This window comes from Gopherus flavomarginatus, chromosome 8, assembly GCF_025201925.1.
Source record: "Gopherus flavomarginatus isolate rGopFla2 chromosome 8, rGopFla2.mat.asm, whole genome shotgun sequence".
In the NCBI taxonomy this organism is placed as follows: Eukaryota; Metazoa; Chordata; order Testudines; family Testudinidae; genus Gopherus; species Gopherus flavomarginatus.
In genome coordinates, this window is record NC_066624.1 from 78,407,413 (window position 1) to 78,430,371 (window position 22,959).

Sequence of the window (22,959 nt, forward strand, 5' to 3'; positions counted from 1 at the left end):
TTTCCGATTATTTCTGATTTTTAAACCTCGCCCTCTAACTACTTCAGAGAGAGAAAGAGAGATTCTTCCTGAACATTTGCCTACTGCATCTCATCCCGGAGGTGGCTATTACCTGAAAAGTTTGGTAAAAATCAGAAGAGAAGTTTTAATGCTGTGATGATTTGAAAATTTTACCCCACATTCACTTCTGAAGACTTTTCTGTGTTAGCTTATAATAGCTACAGAATGGTTTTGCCTGGTTTGATTTTTAGCCTTGCTGAAGAAAAAAAATTTACATATTGCTGAAGAGCTAGACAGGAAATTAAAAAGTTTTAAACAGCTTGTGATACTCCACACTGCTGTAGGATATACGGGTTCATTAAAGCAGGAATAAAGTAAAGCCAGTGAGTAAGTAGGTCCCTGAGGAAAAAGAAGATCTGGCCCAAATCAGCCATGACACACCAACAAGTCTGGAACACAAGAAGGAATTGTGACAGTGAAGGACCGGTATACTATCTAAAAGAGGTTTTGCAAGTTAAGAACATGGGCTTTCTCCATCTTGTCACTGACAGTTTAGGCCCATTTCTCTTAGAACTGGTCAGTATTTTTGGAATGTCAGAAAAAAATCATGTTTCAAAATGTTGAAAAATAAATAAGAAAAAGCATTGACATTTTTGGCAACAGTTCCTTCTCATGCACCCAATGGACTCTTTACAGAGCTGGTTAAAATGTGTCAAATTAAAAAAGGAGGAAAAAATTAAAATTCTTAATGTTTATCCCTTTTCGTTGACCATCTCAAATCTCTACCCTTTAATTCCTAAGGCCAGATCCATATCTCAGTTATATTATTTTAGATTTGGACAAACTGTGGATTTACACCATTATAACTGACCTCACAATCGGTTTTTATTTTCATTGTCGCTGATTAAGTTAGCTAAGTGCACAGATTTAAAAAAAAAAAGACTAAAAAATATCCACACATCCCCATACCATTGAAATTTATATCACGGAAACTTTTTTTATATAAAAGCTTTTATGATGATGTTGATTATTAAATATTAATGTCCAGAGGCCCCATTTTTAGGTGCTGTTCAAACGCAGGTAGATCCCTTACCTGTATCTGTATGTCTTTTCTCTTATAGCATAGGTGGAGAAGTCACGAGAGGAAATGAAGGAAGCTATGTGGGCAAACATTTCCGCATGGGATTTATGACAATGCCTGCTCCTCAGGACAGACTGCCGCATCCTTGCTCTAGTGGCTTTACCGTGAGATCTCAGTCTCTTCATTCGGTTGGGGGTACCGATGATGAAAGCAGTAGTTGCTCTCGTAAACAGCCTCCACCAAAACCTAAACGAGATCCCAACACCAAACTGAGCACCTCATCTGAAACGGTCAACTCTGGAACAAGTAAGAGTGGGAAACTACCGGACAAGACTGAAGGTAAGCAATACAATTATTTGAAACATGGTGTTAGAGAGACCCAATGTTAAGGTCAACCTATTTATAATGTTTTCCTGAAACACTGCAAACATGTTACCTGTAGTTTATGTAACCATGCCAGTACTGTTTTCCTAGACGAAGTTACATTACAAGGGTACTTACAAAAGTAAAGTCTCTCTCTCAGAGCTATAGCAGTAAAATATTGCCAAAGGTAAAAATAGTTGCAGAGGTGGTATATATTGCCCAGAGGCAATATTGGCTTTTGTAAGAAATGCTACAACAACCATTATTAGATGAATCAACCTAGGAGAATTCTTGCCTTTCTCCTGATCTTCCCAGTTTAGGGCAAAGCGTGTACCCTCTCTTTCGACCCCAACCCCTCAGCAGTAACAGTGAAAAGGAGGCAGGGTACGAGGTCCTTCCTTCTCCACCACAAACTGTTTAGGAGGCGACAACTTATTAGGATCTTTCCTTCCTCCCCTCCATGCTAGAATTCTTTACTGGAGCAGGAGGACTAGCTGTGCTCCCTACTGGGAGACATCAAGCTAGTTCTGCTTCCTAGTCTGATATGTAAATAGGAGTCCTTAGGGTCAGAATGACTCAGATTATTTTTGATCAGTGCTGGCCTACTCTCATTCCCCACATTAAATATCAGTTATGACACTTGATGTGGTGTATTGCTCACCAGGTGTGTGTCCATGGGTGCTGGGTTGTGGTCAGAAATACTTGTTAGCTTTGTTCATGCTATAACCCTTCTTTAACCAATCAGATTTTAAAAAGGCAATAAAAAAATCTCAAAACTTCTATCTCAACTGGCTATTTATAGACAGAGATTAAATTAGATCATAGTTTTATATCTCACATATGTTGGTAGGTAAAACAATCTAAAAATGGAATTTATCATGCTTATTTCATTGTGTCACTCTGCCCACAGATTCAGATCCAACTTCTAACGCTCCAAACCCAAGCTTTAAACTGCTGCCATTTAAAAAACTAAGCTGTTTGTCATAATTTTCCTTCATTTCCTCCAGAATTTATCCCCACAATATTTCACTGGCTCAAGGCCCAAAAGAGACAATAGTAAGCCTTGTATCACTGACAGGTCTGATATCAAGTGACCTTTTGGCTGTCTGCTTTGGATTGGGGAGATTCAACTATGGAAAATTACGAAACAATGCTGTTTTCTGTAAACAAATACAGGATGTTTTGCAAAGATGTTTGCACAAAAATGGTGCGGGTATACTTTAATGGCAACTCGTGATAATTCCAACTCTGGTGTCTATAATCTGGCCCACTGGCTAATTTGGAAGAAAATTAATTTAACTTCCCAGGCAAGAGAGATTTGTCAACATCATCTTTAATATAATGCATGTTTTCTTTTTCTTCTATTCTATAATGATCCATTTTGGAAAAAAATGTTAGGGCTTCTGTCTTGTGACCCACTTTCTCTTCCTCTTCCTGATGCTGGTAAAGTCAAAATATTGAATCTGTCACATCACAATAATTCCATAGCAATAGATGTTTTAAATATGACTCTGACAGTAGATAGGAGAAACTTGACTGGGAGTTAGCAAGTCCTTCCTTGTTTAAAACATAAGAATACCATAAGAAACAGAAAGGTAGTGGCTCCTTAAATTGTTTTTGGTGTAAGAATTCTTGTTTCCAAATTTGCTATAGTGTGAAAATCTTTTTAACTTGTGCTGACACACATTAGCCCAACTTCATTATGCAGCAATGTGATAATGCTCCAGTGTGTGTTTTATCACAGCATATTCAGGTTGCCTGTGATTTAAGGAGCAATTTCTAAGACAGGGAAATGCCCTGTGACCTCTCTTTAATTTGATCAATATGTTTCTATATCTCTGTGTACACTATCAGGCTATATTATTCTTTCTTCTCTCTGCCCCTCTCCTTCCCCTTACTAATTAAAGGGCCTTCATCAGGTGACATTTGTTCCATATTTTTGGATTTATAATACTGAGCCTTTACAGAATCTAAGGCTGTCTTTCCATGGAGATTTAAACTTCCAATAGAAACAGTTGTTTTGCAACCCATATCATGTCTTTGCCCTAGTGCTTGGCAACCTGAAAGAGATATTTTAGAAAGTAAGCTCCTTCTGGGTGGGGACATTATCATGCTCTTTGTCTTGTATAGCGCATAACAAATATAAAGAGGAGTGAAACTGACTGACATATTTTCACCGCCCAGACTTAAAGAAATACAGAAGGGAACAGAACAAAATAAGGAGTGACTGTGTAAGCTCTTAGGGACAGGAACCCTCTCTTTTTTCTGTGTTTGTCCATGGCTGTGGGTCCTTGGCACTGCTGCAATATAAATAATTAAATAATAAAAACCAGTAAAAAGAAAATTAGATTTTAAAAGTTGATTTTGTTTTAATCCTTTAAAGTGTGTTTAGTAAAAAGGGTGAGGAATGCACAGGAGACATTTTTTTTTCCTCAGAAGCTGTGATTTTCAAAAATGCTGAGCTTTGGTCTAACTCTGTCCCTGCTGAAGTCAAGGGTTGTTTTACCATTGACCTTAATGGATGCAGAGTCAAGTCACTCTTGAAAATCCTCACTTATAGTGTGTGTGTGTGTGTGAGAGAGAGAGAGAGTGTGTTACCTGAATGTGAGGCATTTACCCCACTGCTCTGTAATTCTGTCTGATAAAAGCATTTCTTCTGCTCAGTAACCTCTACAAGTAGTCAACTTGTGGAGGATATTTAGCTTTGGAGAAAGGCAATTACTAATACTATGATTGGAGTTGTTCAAAAGGCAGTGCCTCTCATAAATTCCCAGTTACCTACCCACCCAAGCTGCTAACCACCTGCAGTGAGCTTGAACTGTTGCCACATGAGCTAAACAGAAGTTGGACTGAAATGGATTTAGAGCTTTCAGTAGCTTTATGCAGTTCTCAATTCCTTTTGTTTCTTACATTGTCTAATAATTTGTTTAAAGAATGATGTTTCCTGGCTTATAACCAGCTTTTTCCATCCTAGCTGTGTGCCTGTTAATGGAAGAAATATGTCAGAAGATCCTCATTATGCAATACATTTTTTCCCATTCGCTGGCTGTTGCTTCATATTTCAAGAGCAGTGTTTTTCCTTGACAACTCCTTGTGTGACCCTATAGAGTCTTGTTGTATGGATATGAATCAGGGCAGCATTTGGCCCTCAATAAGTATTTACCCCAAATACATAAGTAGCTTTTTCTGATATTATTTTGCCAGGATCCTCACCCTGCTACTAAGCTGAACTACCCTTAAACTACTTATAGCTAAATTACAGCTCTTCCCAAGCAACAGCTGTGCTGTGGGGTTGCGAAGGTGTAGTACCTAAGTAGGGCCTGGTCTACACTACGCGTTTAAACCGATTTTAGCAGTGTTAAATCGATTTAACGCTGTACCCGTCCACACTACGAGGCCCTTTATATCGATATAAAGCGCTCTTTAGATCGGTTTCTGTACTCCTCCCCGACGAGAGGAGTAGCGCTAAAATCGGTATTACCATATTGGATTAGGGTTAGTGTGGCCGCAAATCAACGGTAGTGGCCTCTGGGCGGTATCCCACAGTGCACCACTGTGACCGTTCTGGACAGCAATCTGAACTCGGATGCAGTGGCTCGGTAAACAGGAAAAGCCCCGCGAAATTTTGAATTTCATTTCCTATTTGCCCAGCGTGGAGCTCTGATCAACCCGGGTGGCAATGCAGTCCCAAATCCAAAAAGAGCTCCAGCATGGGCCGTACAGGAGATACTGGATCTAATCGCTGTATGGGGAAACAAATCTGTTCTATCAAAGCTCCGTTACAGAAAACGAAGTGCCAAAGCGTTTGAAAAAAAAATCTACAGGCTACACAGTGCTGCGTGACAAGCGTAATGAGAAGCCAGAGACTCAAATGGACGCTCATGGAGGGAGGGAGGAGGTACTGAAGACTCCAGCTATCCGACAGTCCCCAGCAGTCTCCAAAAAGTATTTGCATTCTTGGCTGAGCTCCCAATGCCTGTAGGTTCAAACACATTGTCTGGCGTGGTTCAGGGAATAGCTCGTCAATTTACTCGCCCGCCCCCATGTGAAAGAAAAGGGAAAGAAATCGTTTCTTGACTTCTTTCAATGTCACCCTATGTCTACCGAATGCTGGTGGTAGACGCGATGCTGCAGCAGTGAAGAGCAGTATCCACTCCTCTTCCCTGCCCAGTGGCAGAGGGTGCAGTAGGACTGGTAGCCATCCTTGTTATCAACCCGTGAGTGCTCCTGGCTGGCTTTAGGTGAGGCTGGTTGGGAGCGGCTGGGTGAAAATAAGAATGATTCTTGGTCATTCCCAGTAGATGGTACAGAATGGCTGGTAACTGTTCTCATCATAGCAACTGGGGGCTGAGCTCCATCAGCCCCCTCCCTTTCCTGTGTAAAGAAAAGATTCTGTCCTGTCTGGACTGTCATAGCAGCGGCATGCTGGGCTTCTCTCCCGCGCACCGCTTAATGTCCTGCCTGGACTGTCATAGCACTGGGAGGCTGCCTCCCCTCATTTTATCTCACTAACAAGTCACTGTTTCTTATTCCTGCATTCTTTATAACTTCATGACACAAATGGGGGGGACACTGCCACGGTAGCCCAGGAAGATTGGGGGAGGAGGAAAGCAATGGGTGGGGTTGTTGCAGGGGCACCCCGCGTGAATGGCATGTAGCTCATCATTTCTGCGGGATCTGACACGGAGCAGCTGTGCTCTCTGATACACTGATTGTCTAGTACACTTGCCCCATATTCTAGGCAGGACTGACTCTATTTTTAGAAACCATAAAGGAGGGATTGACTCGGGGAGTCATTCCCAGTTTTGCCTTTGCATCCCCGGCCACTCTCAGCCATGGGTACCCATGATAGCAGCAGACAGTACAGGACAGATAACTGTCATCTTATTGCCGATTTACACCAGCGGCAGACGGTACAGAGCAACTGATAACCGTCTCTGCTATCATGCAAAAGCAAATGAATGCTGCTGTGTAATGCTGGAGTATCACCTCTGTCCGCGGCATCCAGTACACATATGGTGACTGTAAAAAAATAAAGTTGAATGGGCTCCATGGTTGCCGTGCTATGGCGTCTGCCAGGGCAATCCAGGGAAAAAGAGTGCGAAATGATTGTCCGCCGTTGCTTTCCCAGACGAAGGAATGACTGATGACATTTAACCAGAACCACTCGCGACAATGATTTTTGCCCCATCAGCCACTGGGCTCTCAACCCAGAATTCTAAGGGGCGGGGGAGACTGCGGGAACTATGGGATAGCTACAGAATAGCTACCCACAGTGCAACACTCTGGAAATCAACGTTAGCCTCGGACCATGGACGCACACTGCCGAATTAATGTGCTTAGTGTGGCCGCATGCACTCGACTTTATACAATCTGTTTTATAAAACCAGTTTATGTAAAATCGGAATAATCCCGTAGTGTAGACGTACCCTAGGAGTGACTGCAGACAAAGGAGATTTTCCAGATGGCAGTTAAGTGCCCAACTCCTGCTGAAAATTAATGGGAGTTGATTCCCTAACTAACATCTCTGCCATTGAAAATCTTCCCCAATATGCCTAAATAGGGCAGAGGTAGACACAGTGCCTTCAGTGGTGCTAGAAAAATGCAGTCATCGCTTTAAAAAATAAAAACAAAATGCAGCATGCATTTCCCCCTAGCTCCAGCCTTCAGGCCAGAAAGCCACATTACCCTTTCATTCAGGGATTGCAATCAGCAGGATCAGGTCCTGCCTGATTTTGCTGGTGGGGACAAGGAACATCTCCCTGTAACTATGGGTGTACTTGCCCATGCAGAAGATAGCCCCAGTTTGGCCCTTGAGCTGCAACAGTTGCTTGTTCCCAGTTGCCTGGATTCTAACAGAAACTAACAGCAAAGAGCTCAGTCTAGCCACTCTGTTAGCGCTAAGATATGCTGTTACTAATGGTTGTCTCCTTTGCTTATTTTTAGCTGAGGTTCACACTGCAGGTTTGGATCTGCAGTTTCAATAACCATGTTTCTGCTGCAACCCCCCTCTCCTCTGGCAGACTCCCACAGCTGAATTATTTTTCTCAGCATTCCACGCCACCTTCTGTCTGCTTTGGTATATGTTTTGGTTCCTCCGATCAGAAAAAAGTGGAACAAAAGCAGAGGTTCCAATGAAGCTGTAATAGCTTTCTGCCAAGAACAATGAGCACAATGTGATTTTTCTGAGGAATTTGTAAACAAGTTTTGAATCCACACAGGAGTATCTTCTACCACTCGAGGCACATATGCATACTCATTGATGTTAATGGAAGTTACAAGCACTGAACAGAGAATAGATCATGCAGCATTAAAAGACAGGACCATCTAGTTACCAGGTTGAGAATTATTCCATGCTGGAGAACTGATTGTTCGTACTGTAAGCTATGACATATGAGCCTGCACTAGGATTTGTGTGCTTAATGGCTTTTTTAAATTTGATGAAGTCACTTGGTACATAATACATTTCACATTTCTATTTTGTGTGTGGACATTGATCGTTCACTTGGGGTGACATTCCACATGGAAAAAGAGCACAAGATGAGAAATACAGCCTGCCTGCAGTATCTATAAATGTATTTATTACACTTAAGTTACATTATGTTTAACCTAGTGTATAGGTACACACAGCTGATACCTTTTCATTGTGTTGTTTGCACAGGGAGACATAATAATGGGCCTTCTCATGGTATTTCTACTAGCCATGAGCTGAAGTTCTGTGAGAAGACCAGATCATGGATGAGTTTAGTCTACTGGATGTCTCCCTAAAGCATTAAAAGTCACTGGAAAAACAAAGTTTGGGTTTCCATTGCCTCATTGCTAGAGCTGACCTGAAAATGTTGAATGCAAAGGCACTACTTGAGTAAGGGTTTGTGGGATCAGATCCAAATATTAAATCCCACACACATCCTTAGCGCTTATCCATTGTAATACCTATGTCCTGTAAAACTCATGTGGAGCTACAGGAAAGAGAACAGAACACACTTGAACTCATTATTCCATAGAAAACAAATTAGATTTCTATCCTCGTACCTTTTCCCTTACCTTCTTGTTCATTTAGGCTCTAATTTTACTCCCATTAAAGCTAATGGCGAAACTCTCATTGAATTGAATGGAGCAGGAACTTTAAAAGCATTTCCTTCCTGAGGAGTTGTTCAGGCAAATTGCTGAGCACCTCAACTCACACTGACTTCAGTGGAAGTTGAGGAAGCTCAGCCAAAATGAGCTCTAAGAGATTTTTTGCCTGGTTCCTAGTAAACCTATTGACCATTCTCCAGTTTGTCACTACTTTGTATCCAATCACTGTTTGAATATAATCCTCTTGGTTGGTACACAAAGTTGCCTCTTTCATATCATTCACATAGATTAATGCTGGGTGACATCAAGTAACATATGCCTGACATGCTGCAACTGTGTTTGTCACTTCATGCTTTTCAGTTTATAAGCATGCTGTAAATACAGCAAACAGTGCTATGTTAGGATAACATGCACACTATGGTCAGCTAAACAGAACACATCCTCCTCTCCACGAGGTCACAATGGGCCAGAATGGGTATTTAAAAAATGCAGGGGCAAAACCAAAAATAATTGGTGTTTGGTTTACTGATTCTTCTCCTTATGTCCTCAAACTGCTTCCAACCATGTCTGTGCACATGTGATTGCCTGATCATTGCACTCTGACAGATCACTGGAAGAGCATTCATGCTCAAGCAACAGTTATTGCAGGAGATGCTTCGAGTTTCTGCTGCAGTCACAGATCCTGGGGCCAGTGATGTAGCCACACTTGATCAGTGCATCTCTAGATGAGCTAGCTCCACTATGGCATTGATTAGGGGCATGTAATCCAGGGCTGATCTGCACCAGGTAGGTGCTCGACTGCTGGGAGCTGGAGCAAAGGGGCTCACAAGGTCATTCTCCACTTTTGTTTGCCATAACTGAACACTTGTCTGTTTGGGTGACAATGTTAGGGTTTTAACAATCGCAAGACAGCTTTGTTGTGACTTCAGTTGACTTGGAGCCAGGGTCATATAGTGGATATCTTAGATGTGCACATTAGCTTTGTGTGCTCAACTCTACTGTAACTTCCTGGAGTACCTCCGGAGGAGCAATACCTCTGAGGATGTAGAGGCTGTTGATGTGAATAGGCTTACGGCTTCCTGTAATATAGCAGCAGGCAGTATTATATGCAGGGTCTAGCTTCTTTGCATGAGGCGATTGTGCCCATGCTGCATTAGTGTGTTCACCAAAGGAGTAGCAATGTGCCAGTTGATCACACAGTGGACAGGTCTGCACCTCACTTTGGTGCGCTTGCTGAGAATATTGTTTTGTATGCTAATTTTGGCTTTCGTTTTCTCGATATGGGTTCTAAAGGACAGTGTGTGTTCGAGAGTAACACCAAGGTATATAGGATTTATGGAATGAGTAAGTTTCGTTCCAAGCCATCTGATGTTGAGTTCACATTTGGCCTCTTGGTTTTTGAGATGGAATGCACTGATGGGTTGCTGCAGGGTACTTATATAAGGTGTTAAGTACATTCACCTACTCGCTACTATGCCACATTCCTTGTGTAGATAAATAAACCATCTTGTGCCAGAGCAGCTTGGCTGGTCATTTATGTAGAAGTTGAATAATGCAGGTGTTGCGACATTACTTTGTGGGAGGCCATTCTTCTGTTGTCACCAGTGGCTCCATTTGCCACAAAAGTTCACAAAGAATCTCCATCATTGTCTGTATTAGCTTCATGCGGTGGTGGTTCTTCATTATCGTTCTTACCATGGCAATTGTAATGGTCACTGCTTTGAACTACAGGCATCTCAGCTGGAATACACAAGTTCAGAGTCACGTTCTGTGGAGTTACACTGGTTTCAGTGGGCTTGCACAGGATTGTAAGAGTGGCCAAAATGTGGATGACAGTACATTTGACCTCTTTGTTGTCAACAAAAGAACTAAAGACCCTAATTTTGTGTCCACTCCTTGATGCAATGTTATAATTCTTGACACAGCTTTATTTTTAACACCTTTCGGAGATGATCAAGAATAACATTTTTTCAGTAAATATTACTGAACTGGTTAGCATGTAAATTACACTTGTGTAATTCCAGCTTTTCAGAGGGATAATAGAAAAATAAAAACAAACCTGCATGCACCTAACACTAGGCTTAAGTGTGCCACTAATGTATGGCTCTGTGTTTAGGGAGTGTGTGGGAGGGAGAGGGGGGAGACTTGGTGGAGCTCAGAGAGGAATTCTGTTATGTAGAATGCCTCCAGCTCTCCAAAGGGTACAGGTGGAACACCAGGTTCAGCTGACACTCCACACCAGTACCAAGCCAGTGCCACACCAGTACCAAGCCAGTGCCACTTTGTGTGCTAGTGCAGAGTGGGGAGCAATACCATTCCCCAGACTTATTCCCTCTCCCCCCCCAACACCAACACACACACACACACACACACACACACACACACACACACACACACACACACACACCAAGGGAGTAGAGAGGGAACAGTTCCTGTGCTTCTTTGGTTATGGCTATACTAGGCATGATATCCCTGCTCATGTGCACATACTTGCACTTGCATACTCATTGAGCCAGCATGAGCATAAATAGCCACAGTAGCACAGGTAGCAGGAGCATAAGCGCTGAATACAAACTTGCCAGAAACATCTCGGTCTGTACTCTGCTTGGCTCAGCAGTGCCTCTGCTGCTACTACCTGTGCTACTCCAACTACAGTGCTAGCTATACTTGTGCTAGTGTGGGTATGCGTACACGAGCTGGGGAATCCCACCCCAGCTCACAGTGTACATGTAGCCTTTGAATGCAGTTGAACCTGGCCCCTTATCATTTATTTATTTATGTTACTATTTGTTTTCCAATAGCATCTAGAGGCCCAAGCTGAGACCAGGGCTCCATTATGCTAAGTACTGTATAGCAAAAGACACAGTCCCTGCCTTGGAGAGATTATCACCTAAATAGACAGGGCAGACTAAGCAGAAGAGAAGGAAATAGCCATCACTGCTTTACAGGATTAACTATCTCCTCCATAGGGACAGTTTTGACTGAATTAAATTTGTGTTTTATAACAATGGACGTTTTTAAATGTTTGTGTTTTATTACTTAGGGTGAATAAATACTACAACAGCAGCAACAAAACACCTCTCAGTCAGGTAATCACGGGCCCTAAGAAAACTCTGAAACAACAATGAAGTTTACTTTAAAGCTGCCAGTAATGACAATACCCCAAGCCTGAGCACCCTTATGGAACCAGTTTATATTCTTACATGTGAGCTTTTAAAAACAAAAACACAGAAGGCCCAAATATTGGTCCATTGCTCTGAATTATTTATTAGTTTGTCTTCAAAGCTGAGATGAGTGATCTTGACAGAAATTATAGAATGCTATTTACATTCAAACCTTTACTCCATGCAAATAGTTAGTCCTGTTGTAGTTAATGGCCTAGTGGTTAAAGCACTAGAGTAGGACTTAGGAGACCTGGGTTCAATTTCTGGCTCTGCCACTGTCCCACTGGTTGCTCTTGGTCAAATAATGTCATCATTCTATGCCCCATTTTCCCTATCTGTAAAATGAGGATAACGATACTGCATTCCTTTGTAAAGCAGTTTAACATCTACTAATGAGAAGTGCTACATAAGGAGATAAATGTTATTGTTATATATTACTCAAGTAAATTAGGAGTAATCACCAGATCAAAGCTGTGCAGGATCAGGTGCTAGCTGACGCACTGGTGACAGGTGGTATAGTGACCTCTGGAACTGCAGCAGTAAATAAATGAAGAAAGACATTCTGAAAAGAAAAAAGGCACAGAAAACCTCCTGGATTTCCCCAATATTTGGAGTCTCTCACTGCTGGCAATAATGTACTATAAGGAAGACTTTGAGGGTTTTTTTGCTTTGATTTGTTTTTTAAAAACTCTCTCAATTACTATGGAAACAGAAGTCTATAGTAACATAACAAAAGAGGGAGATTTGTTTCAAAAATCTCCTTACCAGTATTCTTGTTGATGTCAGTGATGCTACCCAATGCAAATAAGGTGGCAAAGTCTGGCCTGCAATCAGTCTGATCCTGCAAGATACTTAGCATCTCAAGCAAGGTGTTGAGCTCCATTAATTCACAGTGAAATCAATCACAGGAGGTGTTAGGAGACCTGAGTTTCCCTCAGCAGTGGGGCTGCTCTGTACCATCCTTCACTATTGACTATGCCTAAATGGCATAGTGGAGTTCTTATTAAGTAAGAGCTTCATTTTTCAGCAGCAGCAGAACGAGCCAGCTTATAAATACTGTGCAATAGTTAGTTTCCGCTTTCCTCTCACAGCCTTAGGACTCAAATGCGTGAAGCAGTTCCTGAAGTGAGCTGATTGAATTCAGTGGAAGCTGAGGGCACTTGGTGCTTCGCAGTAAGTGCTCAGCACCTTACAGGGCAAAGCTTCTTAATCTGTGGAATCTTGCTTGTCAGAAGAGAAGCTGGATCATTGCTGTAGCTGTCATTGCAAAGCCTTCATATTTGGTATCTGCTAATGCACCATAAGTGGCATCCCTTTAATGGGGGCAAGGCATTATTATGACTTGAAGCACAAGAAGATGCATCTTCAGATAATGTAAATTGTCATCGCTCCATTGTCTTCGGTGGATCTGTCCCAGATGTCATATGCAGGGTTGTTCCTATACAAGGCCATGCCAATGGCTTCAGTGTGAGCAGTTACGTGAAACACACCAACTCTATCTATTTGCCACTTTTTCTCCACATTATTTCCTTCATGTCTGTTCTAAGTGAATAACGTTAGCGTCTGAGGGTTCAATTTTTAGTGGGTTTTACGTAGGTATGGAGAAAAAAATCTAGTTCCTTTCTAAATGAATTTGTGCTATGCAACCAATTTCAAGAAGGATGTGCCAACAGCAATGATAGGTGAAAGATAAAGGGAAAAATAACAAAGAACTTTGTTTCTGTAATAAGCACTTGGGGTCAAATTCTCCTTTCATGTATATCCAGGCTACCCCACTGACTTCAATCAAATAAACTGAAATCAGTGGGGTTGCCTGGCAGTAATTCAGAGAAGTCCGTTTACAGTGTTTTGCTTTCTCCTTTGACTGTGATCATCTCAGATTCATATGAAGGAGGCTCAGACTTTAATAAAAAGCCCTGCTTTCACCATTTTGGTGCAAAGAACAGCTTTAAAAGACAATACTATGGTCCTGAGTAGGATTACTAGATAGCAACTATGAAAAATCAGAACAGGGGGTAGGGGGTAATAGGCGCCTATATAAGAAAAAGTCCCAAAAATTGAGACTGTCCCTTTAAAAATGGGATATCTGGTCACCCTAGTTCTGAGTCTCATGTACACTAGAGCCCCTGTGCACCTTTCAGCAATACACAGGGGCCTTAGAATGAATGTGAATGTAATTTATGTCCCCTTTATGGTGTCACTATAGTGTCAGAGCAGAGATTGGGGAATATATTTCACTTCAGAAACACCAAAATATTCTTGATGTTGGAAAGTTTTGGTGTTTCTGAAATGAAATATTGAGGAATTTCAGTTCTGTGGAAACTTTTGAGTTTTTGGCTTTTAGACACAGTTCAGGACAAAAACTTATGAATGGTCAATTTTTTTTGTGGAACTGAAATTCCATTTCCCAGCCACCTCTCCTCAGCAGGCTTTTAAGCCAGGCATTTTGTCTTGCTATGAATTCAAACTGAAAGGGAAAAACTACATGATATGCAGTTATGCATTCCTGTCAGGGAGAACATAGGGAGACCTTTCACTTCTACTTCTAGAGCCTCTGTTTCCTTTATCTGGGGGCTGCATTTTACTGTAAGATTGGGATGCAGTAACCACTGGGGAGCAGCCACAGGGAAGGGAAAGGAGGAGGAACCTTGTACCCAAATGAAAGTCACTTTCAACACATTCTTTTCAACTGCAGGCTACTTTCTTCTCCCTTCCTCCACCTGCTGTGGAGATAAAGATAGGGAACTTTCCCTCAGTGGGGCTCTGTCCCTCTTCCAGTTGAGCACTGTCTTAAAGTGTACCACAGGGATTTTCAAACTAGGCGTCGGGACCCCTCAGGGGGTTGCGAGGTTATTATATGGGGGGTCGTGAGCTGTCAGCCACTACCCCAAATCCTGCTTTGCCTCCAGCATTTATAATGGTGTTAAATATATAAAAACGTGTTTTAATTTATGAGAGGGGATCACACTCAGAGCTTGCTATGTGAAAGGGGTCACCAGTACAAAAGTTTGAGAACCACTGGTGTATCACCAGCTAAAGAGCCCTGATTTACACCAATGTATCATCAGTGAGGTCCAAATCCATAGTAGTTGGGTTGAACCTTAGTAGTAACTGAACCTTAAAGTGAAGGAAAGCAATTACTTACAGAATGGTGAGTGCAAGCTTCAGAGATAATTAAGCTTATCTGAGGAAAAACTCACACTTGGCCACTCTTAATTCATGGCGATGATTTAATCTGTCATGGGAAGGAGGAGGAAGGCGGAGCCACCACTGTGGAGATGGAACTGAAATATGGAATTGCTTTGAGGCTCTTTTCTTAAATCTGATTGCTCTGAGCATTTAAGAGCTGCTCAGCCTCTGACCGCAGAGATATTGTATCTGCAGGCTGGATATCCCTGTGAAGTGCAGCTGAACTGTTCTAACAATGCTTTGTTCACTCCAGCTACCATTATAATCACCCCAGAAAATGTTCAGTGACAACCTGCAGAATCTGTTGCTGTGGGGTTATCCTATGTCCTTTTGACAGAGACGGGATAGCTCCTTTAAATGAACTCCTGGTCAGTAGGTATAATTCTCCTTCCTGATGCTTCTGGTGTTGCAACTCAGCTGGCCCTTTTGATTGGCATTGTGCTCCTCTCATTGTGATCCTGCCTTTCTGAAGTGTAAGTGTCAACACAGAAGCCTGCCAGAGGTGTCATTCATCCTCAGCAAAGGGCTCAAGAGAAAGGATTGTACAAAGGGCACAGAACTTCTGTCTGGGGTTCCTGGAAGCTGCTTGTTCTTTGACACCAGCTGAAAGCATTTAGGAAGTGAAGAAACATTTCTAAGGACTGCCATACCCATGCAATAGCCAGAAGTGATTTATTGCCATCTACAATCCATAATCTGCCAATCTGGCAGCCTCCTTTAATGGGCTGAAATTATTTTGGAAGCTTGGCAAGCACATCATGAACAGTATAAACAAATGGTAGATTTGACATCAGCCATGGCATCAGCAGATGGAAGATGAGTGGATATAAACAACTGGTAGAGTTCCCCATCTGGTGGATGAATTCTCCACGCCTGTGTCCCCTTCCACATAATCATCACTGAGTCCCTGGCCAACTGCCAGGTGAGCTGAAAGGGAGCATTTTCCTGGCCAAGTCAAATAAGTGAATTAAATTTACTGTCCTTCAGATGGAATTTACTCTTTGTATATCCTGTATTTTTCTCTCACTCCAGTAGCTGCACACAAGGGTGGCCTGTCATCTTCGCCCACTGCTGAGGCTATTCACTGGTTGTTCTGTGTGAGAGTACAGTGAGACCCAGTGTTGCAGTTCTTCTACATTGCAAAATCCTCTTTGCAATGGCTAGACTCAGTAGGCCGCGTGGAATCCTTGTGTAAATGGGCAGTCAGAAGAGTTGCAAAGGCTGAATTTGCCCGTGTGCATTACTGTGTCCGAGACCAAGGTTCAAAAACAGTCTGCCATTTTTAAAAGTGTCTAAGTGACCTAGTTCACTCAGTCTCAGAGTGACTTAGGGATCAAGGTGCCTAAGTCACTTAGATGCTTTTGAAAATGCTCAGCTGAGTGAAAAGGGATCTTTTCTCTTGTTGAGTCAGTAGACGTTCTGCTAAGCTTGCCTTAGCAAACTGCATAGCCTATAGAAAGCTGCAAACAATATAGTAAACGGAAGTGCTATGGCACAGAACACATATTTTGTAAGGCATTCAGCAAATATGATGATGAGCATGAGATAGATAGATAGCTTAGGGAGGACATTTGTCCTAGAGCTGGGCTATCATGACAATAGCACAGCTCAGTCGCTGTGGGGAAAAAAGGCTGTTTTTAGTTAGCCTCTTGCAAATTCTTAATTCTCAATAAGAATTGCAGTCAATTTGCTGGTAACGATGAGAATATAGTGATATCAGTTAATTTATAGTAGAATAGCAAATGTCCTTAGTTTCATCTCCCTGATGACAGTGAAAATACATGCTGATTTCAAATGTAACTGCTTTACTCTTTTGTTACTCTGTAGATGCTTTTCCATACTCTCACAGCGGATGTGATGAGAGGGCATTTTTTCATTCAGCGCTCCAACCAGTTAAGCTACTGTACATGAGCCTTAGGCAGACAGTGCTAAAATACAATATCAGACTAGTTAGTAAAACCAACAACAAACAAGCACATATGTTTTATAAATTCATTTCTTTCTGAGCATGGTTCAGTAGTTTCATTTGTACATGCTTCATGTAATTCATCTAGTGATACTTGTTGTATATGAAATGATCAGGTGATATATTCAGGTCCTCCAGATTATAGTACAGTTTCAGTATTTTCATATCTTATCACTTTAGTCCTAGTCAGTTTAATGCATATTCTGTAGAATGATCTAGTTTATGGATGTACCATCTTCTGAAGACACTGGATTGGACACTGCTCTTGATTACACTGGCATAAATCAGGAATAATTTAAATTATTACACTGGAATTGTTCAAGCAATATTCAAAGAGAGTTTTTTCCTAAATCATTATCCAGCAATGTCTGCCCGTAGAGGGACTCTTAAACATCCACTTCTTTATTTGCCAGCAGTTGAGCCTGGTCCATCATTTCCTTTCTTTAAAAGGAGGCCACTTCAAACTGACAATTGTTTTTAAGGAGGTTTTTTTCCCACCTTTGATGGCATTACGTTGCCTGAAAACAAGAGCTCCTCACACCATGAAATAGTACAGAAAGGCTTAATGGCATAAATGTTCCATTTGTTCACCAAATATTGACTTTTTATTTGTCATTTGCTTGCTCACTGTCATGTCAGTTTTCTGGACATTTAAGGTTGATCAATTACTCAGTCTTGAAGGGATCTAGGATATGCAACTCAAATTCAGAGATTCAAGGTCTGTAGTTGAGAGGGGAATCAGTTATTTTACAATATTCTGGGAGTCTTTTGTAGATTCTTCATTGTGAGAGAGATTAATTAATGCAGCTCAGTATGCCAGAGAAATGCACAGAGAAGCAGAGGTCTAGTATGGTTGAAAGGAGAAGACAGCCTGAAAGTTTGATGCTCCTAGGCCTTGAGTATAGGAGGAGTGTTCCCTCCAGCACAGAAAGCTCTGAGGCCCAACCTGGCAGTAGCATATCTTCAGGCCATGGTGTTTATCCATTCTTCAATATGTTGATGCAACATTGAAGGAATTGTTGGATTAAATGCAGATGCAAATTTACTATCAAGGGCCAAATTCTGCTCTCTTTTATATTGCTGTTTATTCTGGATTATCATCTCCTTTTGAGTCAATTGGTTTACACTAGTGTAAATGAATGTATTGGGCTTTAAAGAGGTGAAAGGAATTATGACCAAAATCTGGGGTGTAAATATTCTTGAAGAAGCTTCCTTAAATGTAGCCTGAAAGCACCTGAGGCCACTGAGGGTGTCTCTCCACAGCCAGGGGCAGCCTGTGGCAGCAAGCCTCCCAGCCCAGATCAACAGACTTGGGTTTAAGGGGCTCACGTTACCATGCTAAGAACAGCTGTGCAGACAATGCTTTGAAGTTGCAGCTCGGGTTGGGGCTTGGGCTCTGAAACCCATCACCATGCTTCAGCACTCTAGCTCCTGCCCAAGCCACAACATCTACACAGCTATTTTAAGTGCTATAGCACAAACCTGAATCTCTTGATCCAGGTTTGGGAGCTTGCTGCCACAAGCTGCATAAACGTACCTTAACTGACATCAGAGTGGTATCTCATGAAGCAGTCTTTCAGTCCCCTCACTTGACTGTCTGAGTCATATTTTAACCACCCACACATGGTCTAGTAAGGGAGGGACATAAATTATTTGCGGAGAGCGGGGGAATATATATGTAGCAACATTAAATTTCTGTCAAAACCAACTACTGCTAGAAGGACCTTTACACTGAGTTCTCTTTAATCTGTTGTCCCTTCCTCTCTGTACTTTTTCTTATTAGCTTGTTATTAGAAAACTGAAAGCTGGTCTGTGTGTAAAAAAAACAAAAAAAAAAAACCTCATGGACAATAATACTCTGAGAGCCAGCTTTGGTTGGTGACAAAAATATGCTCCCTAGTGTTAAACCAGAGATGATGTTTAGATGGTCAGGTTATCTGCCGAGGGACAGCTTTATATGTTTTATTAATGTTATCAGATCAAGAACATTTGCTATAACAAGTTCCTCAGAGAGGAAAAAATGGATGTTCGACATAACGAGAGTTCAATACATGTTGTCCGAGCCTCTTTATTTTTTACTATTTGTATTACAGTAATAAATTTTGAGCCTGTTGTGCTAGGCATGGTATAAACACAAAATAAGGAACAGTCCCTCGTCCAAAGAGCTTGCAGTCTAAATAGACAAAGGGCAGTAAGGGAAACAGAGGCATGGAGAAATTAAATGACTTGCCCAACGTCACACAACAGGTCAGTAACAGAGCTGGAAATTTAAACCAGGTCTCCTGAGTGCTAGTTCAGTGCACTGTCCATTGGAGTATGTTGCTTTCTCAATTCTACTTGCCAAATTCATCTACAGTACAAATGCAATTAGAGATGCGTAGATCCCGATCCAGCAAGGCACTTAAAGTCACATGTAACTTTAACCAGGAGTCATCCCACTGAAGTCAATAGGGCTACTCAAATGCTTAAACTTACATATGTGTATAATTGATCTGCTGCTTTGAGGCCACATTTCCTTTGATTAAATGGTGTTAATAGCAGAAGAAAATAATCTGTGATCTACAGTTGATATCCAGTAATTTCTGGGTTTTAATGAAAGGAATACTATAGCCTTTTGTTCTGTGGGTTCTTTCTAAGGGAGACACAAACATAGACTGAGCAATTCCTATTGCTAAGCAAATATAGTCTTTTAAGAAGAAAATTTTAAAATTTGTAGTTTAAGCAGCTGGAAATCTTTTGCTTAGAAAGAAATTCAGCTTTAAAATTACATTTGATGTGGCACCTTTTAAACATTGAAAGGTAGGAGTTTAATTGTTTCATGTACTCAATTTTCTTCATGCAGTGGGCTGAACTGCACAGTACATTGACTGCGTGTGGGTCTCAAAATCTGGGAAACAGTGAAGGCACAATAGAAAATGACAAACTCATTCGATTTAAAAAATTGTCCTTTTTTCCATACACTGAGCAAATAATGAAAAGAAATGCCACAACATGATTTCATAGTTCAGTCTCTGCTTAAAGAAGAAAAGGCTTCCAAAGGATAGGATGACAAGAAGCAGGCTGAATTTCCAAAATTAACTGTGAAAGGCAGATTATTTAGGCATGTCTGAAAGCTATGCGTAACCTTTGTGCTACAAATATCTCATTTCAAAAATGTCAGACTCTCTTGCTTATTCAGGAGGGCTGCCCAGCAGGCTATTTTAAGCTCCTTGTTTCTAAAGCACAACTGCCTCTATATCTTCCTTTATTAGCCATATTTCTTCATTCAGTCATTACAGGTATTAATAATGGTGGTAGAATTCTATTCAATCTGGAGATTTGATATCAAAGTAGTTTTAAATTCACTGAAGTTCTAGCTTATTTAATAATGGAGATATACCCATCTCCTAGAACTGGAAGGGACCTTGAAAGGTCATTGAGTCCAGCCCCCTATGTTCATTAGCAGGACCAAGTACTGATTTTGCCCCAGCTCCCGAAGTAGCCCCTTCAAGGAGTGAACTCACAACCCTAGGTTTAGCAGGTCAATGCTCAAACCACTGAGCTCTCCCTCCCCCAATCACAGTACACACTCCAGACACTTAATACTCAATCTTCCATCTCAAAATTGTTCCTTGTAATCCTGTTATGACCAGGAACAGTAGCTTCAGATAGTCTAAAATTGTTCTATTTTTTCTGTTTCTCAAGTATTTTTAACTGTAAGCAATAGTTGGTCAGAAAAACATTCCTAGGATCATTTTCTGATGGCAAATGCAATTACATCAAAATCAAAATGCTTCATAAAATCATGTCAATGTTGCCAAAATTTTATTTCAGAGAACAAAAGGGGTAAAAATTCCAACAGTGTTGAAATGCTCCATTTTAACATTTTTTCAGAAGTTAAAAACTGTTTTTTTCCTTTCAAGATGACTTCATCTTGATTTTTTAAAAATTTTGTAGTAATATAAAAAAGTCAAAATCAAAATAAAATGTTTTGATTTTTGTCAAAACAAAATATTTTTCTTGGTTTGAAAGAATTTTTCCCCTGAATGTTCTTTCACCAAAGCTTGGCGGCTTGTTTCTAATTGGAATGAAAACAAATTTTGAAATCTCAAAATCCTTCATGACACAGAATTTCTGTTCTCCACAAAGTCCTAGTACATTTTTTTCTAAACCTTAATATATCAAAATTGAATTTTAATACATCCAATACAAATCATCCATCCAGGAACAAGGCATGCAGGCCATGCTTACAAGTTAGTGTGACAGTATCCTGGAAAGCAGGGACTCTGAAAAGGATCTAGGAGTCATAGTGGACAAGCAACTCAACATGAGCTCCTAGTGTGATGCTATGGTAAAAAGGACTCATGCAATCCTTGGGAGTTTAAACAGGGAAGTAGTGAGTGGGAGTAGGGAAGTGATTTTTACTCTATGACAGTGGTGATACCAGCACTAGAATACTGCATCTATTTCTGGTGTCCACATTTTAAAAAATGATGATGGAAAAATTGGAGTGGGTGCAGAAAAGAGCCACAAAAATAATTCAAGGGCTAGAGAGGGCAAAACATAGAGATCACAATCTGTTTAGCTTACCAAAAATAGATTGAGAGGTGACTTATCTTCATGGGGAGAATCCTGGGTACTAAAGGGCTTTGTAATTTACTGGAAGCTAGTATAGACAGGCATAACAAGAACCAATGGCTGAAAGCTGAAGCCAGACAAATTTAAATTGGAAATAAGGCACAGATTTTTAACACTGAGGATGATTAGCCATTATAACAAACTGTTGCCAAGAGAAGATGTGGTTTCTCCATCTTTTGATGTCTTCAGATCAAGACTGGATGTTTTTCTGAAAGATATATTTTAGTCAAAACCAAGTTATTGGGCTCAATCCAGTGGTAACTAGGCAAAATGTAAGGGCTTGTGGTATATAGGAGGTCATACTAGAAGGTCTTTACATGCTAGGTATCTATGAAAAAAATCAGAGGAACACAGGATGAGACTGTCCTGGAGTCACAGAGTCTGGTCTATGCCCCAGCCTGTCACCAGTCTCCTGGGAGCAACCCCTCTAGTGTGCCAGGCGCCAAGGACCCACACAGTTCCACAGGGCAATCCTGTGGCCTCCAAGACTGGGCAGTCGGCACCAGCAATCCCTCTCTTAAGCCATATAGTCCATCAAACAGTGCCCTGATAGGCCAGTCAAGCTGTGAGGGACTCCATCTCTGGCTAACTCTCCTTGTCTTCTCCAGTCTGGGCTCCTGAGTCCCTCCAAAAAGCCTACTTCTTCCACTCACCTGACACCTTGTTTTTCAGCTCAGTTCCCAAGTCCTGACCAGTGGCACAGTAATCCATGTTGAAAAGCATTTAATTATTCCATGCTTATCGCAGACAACACTGCAGTGTGCGTGTATCACCAAAGTGTCAGCCATGGTTGCTTTTCATAGGAGATTGTGTTCCTAGTAGGCACACTGAATGCTTTCCTGGCTCGATAAATGTCAAGTACTATGACAATGCTGCCTGTTCCGCTCACAGAGATTGTCAAATAATCTGCTTTCATTAACCATGGGACCTTGGCAGAGCTCCTCGTGTACAGCTATCTCTGCCAAATGTTGGTTATACATAAATTTGCAGACACATTGTCTGTGCCTTTCATTACAGTTGCACAGTTTTCTTAATTGCAGCATTCTTGTGTTTCATCTAAAATTCTTTGAGTGGTGGTCTATAAATAAGTATTTCATTATTCTGCAGCCACGGGTTTTGCCACAAAGTTCATCTCTTGCTAAAGAAATGTGCTCCAGAATCTAAGCCTTTACAAAATAATACTAACAATAATTAATAATAATGATAAGCCTGAATCATTGTGGTGTTAATTCAGTTTGACACCTGTCTGACTTCATTGCAATTGAATGAAAGTACACTGCACCCTATGTAGGTGTGTAGCTTCTCCGCTCCCTTTCTTACCCAGAGGCCTCTGCTGTTCTCCTCGCCCCCCCCCCCCCACCAGTTTATTTGGCTAGTTTCTCTTGTGTCTTATTGTACCATATATTCCTGGTAAAAGTAATATATAGCAAGTTCCTAAATTAAAAAATAAATATAAATTATTTAAAGTCCTACGTATTGCTGGGAGGTGGGGGAAAGCATCT

The 22,959-nt window shown here is 41.2% G+C and overlaps 1 protein-coding gene across 2 annotated transcripts in view; it reads left to right on the forward strand.

Moving 5' to 3' along the window:
• Positions 1–22,959, forward strand: part of NYAP2 (neuronal tyrosine-phosphorylated phosphoinositide-3-kinase adaptor 2) — a 190,180-nt gene that overhangs the window by 87,590 nt on the left and 79,631 nt on the right. For both annotated transcript variants that reach the window (XM_050964029.1, XM_050964030.1), the window contains exon 2: positions 1,122–1,420. In XM_050964029.1, the coding sequence (XP_050819986.1) occupies positions 1,122–1,420 (299 nt within the window). The remainder of the gene's footprint in view (positions 1–1,121; positions 1,421–22,959) is intronic.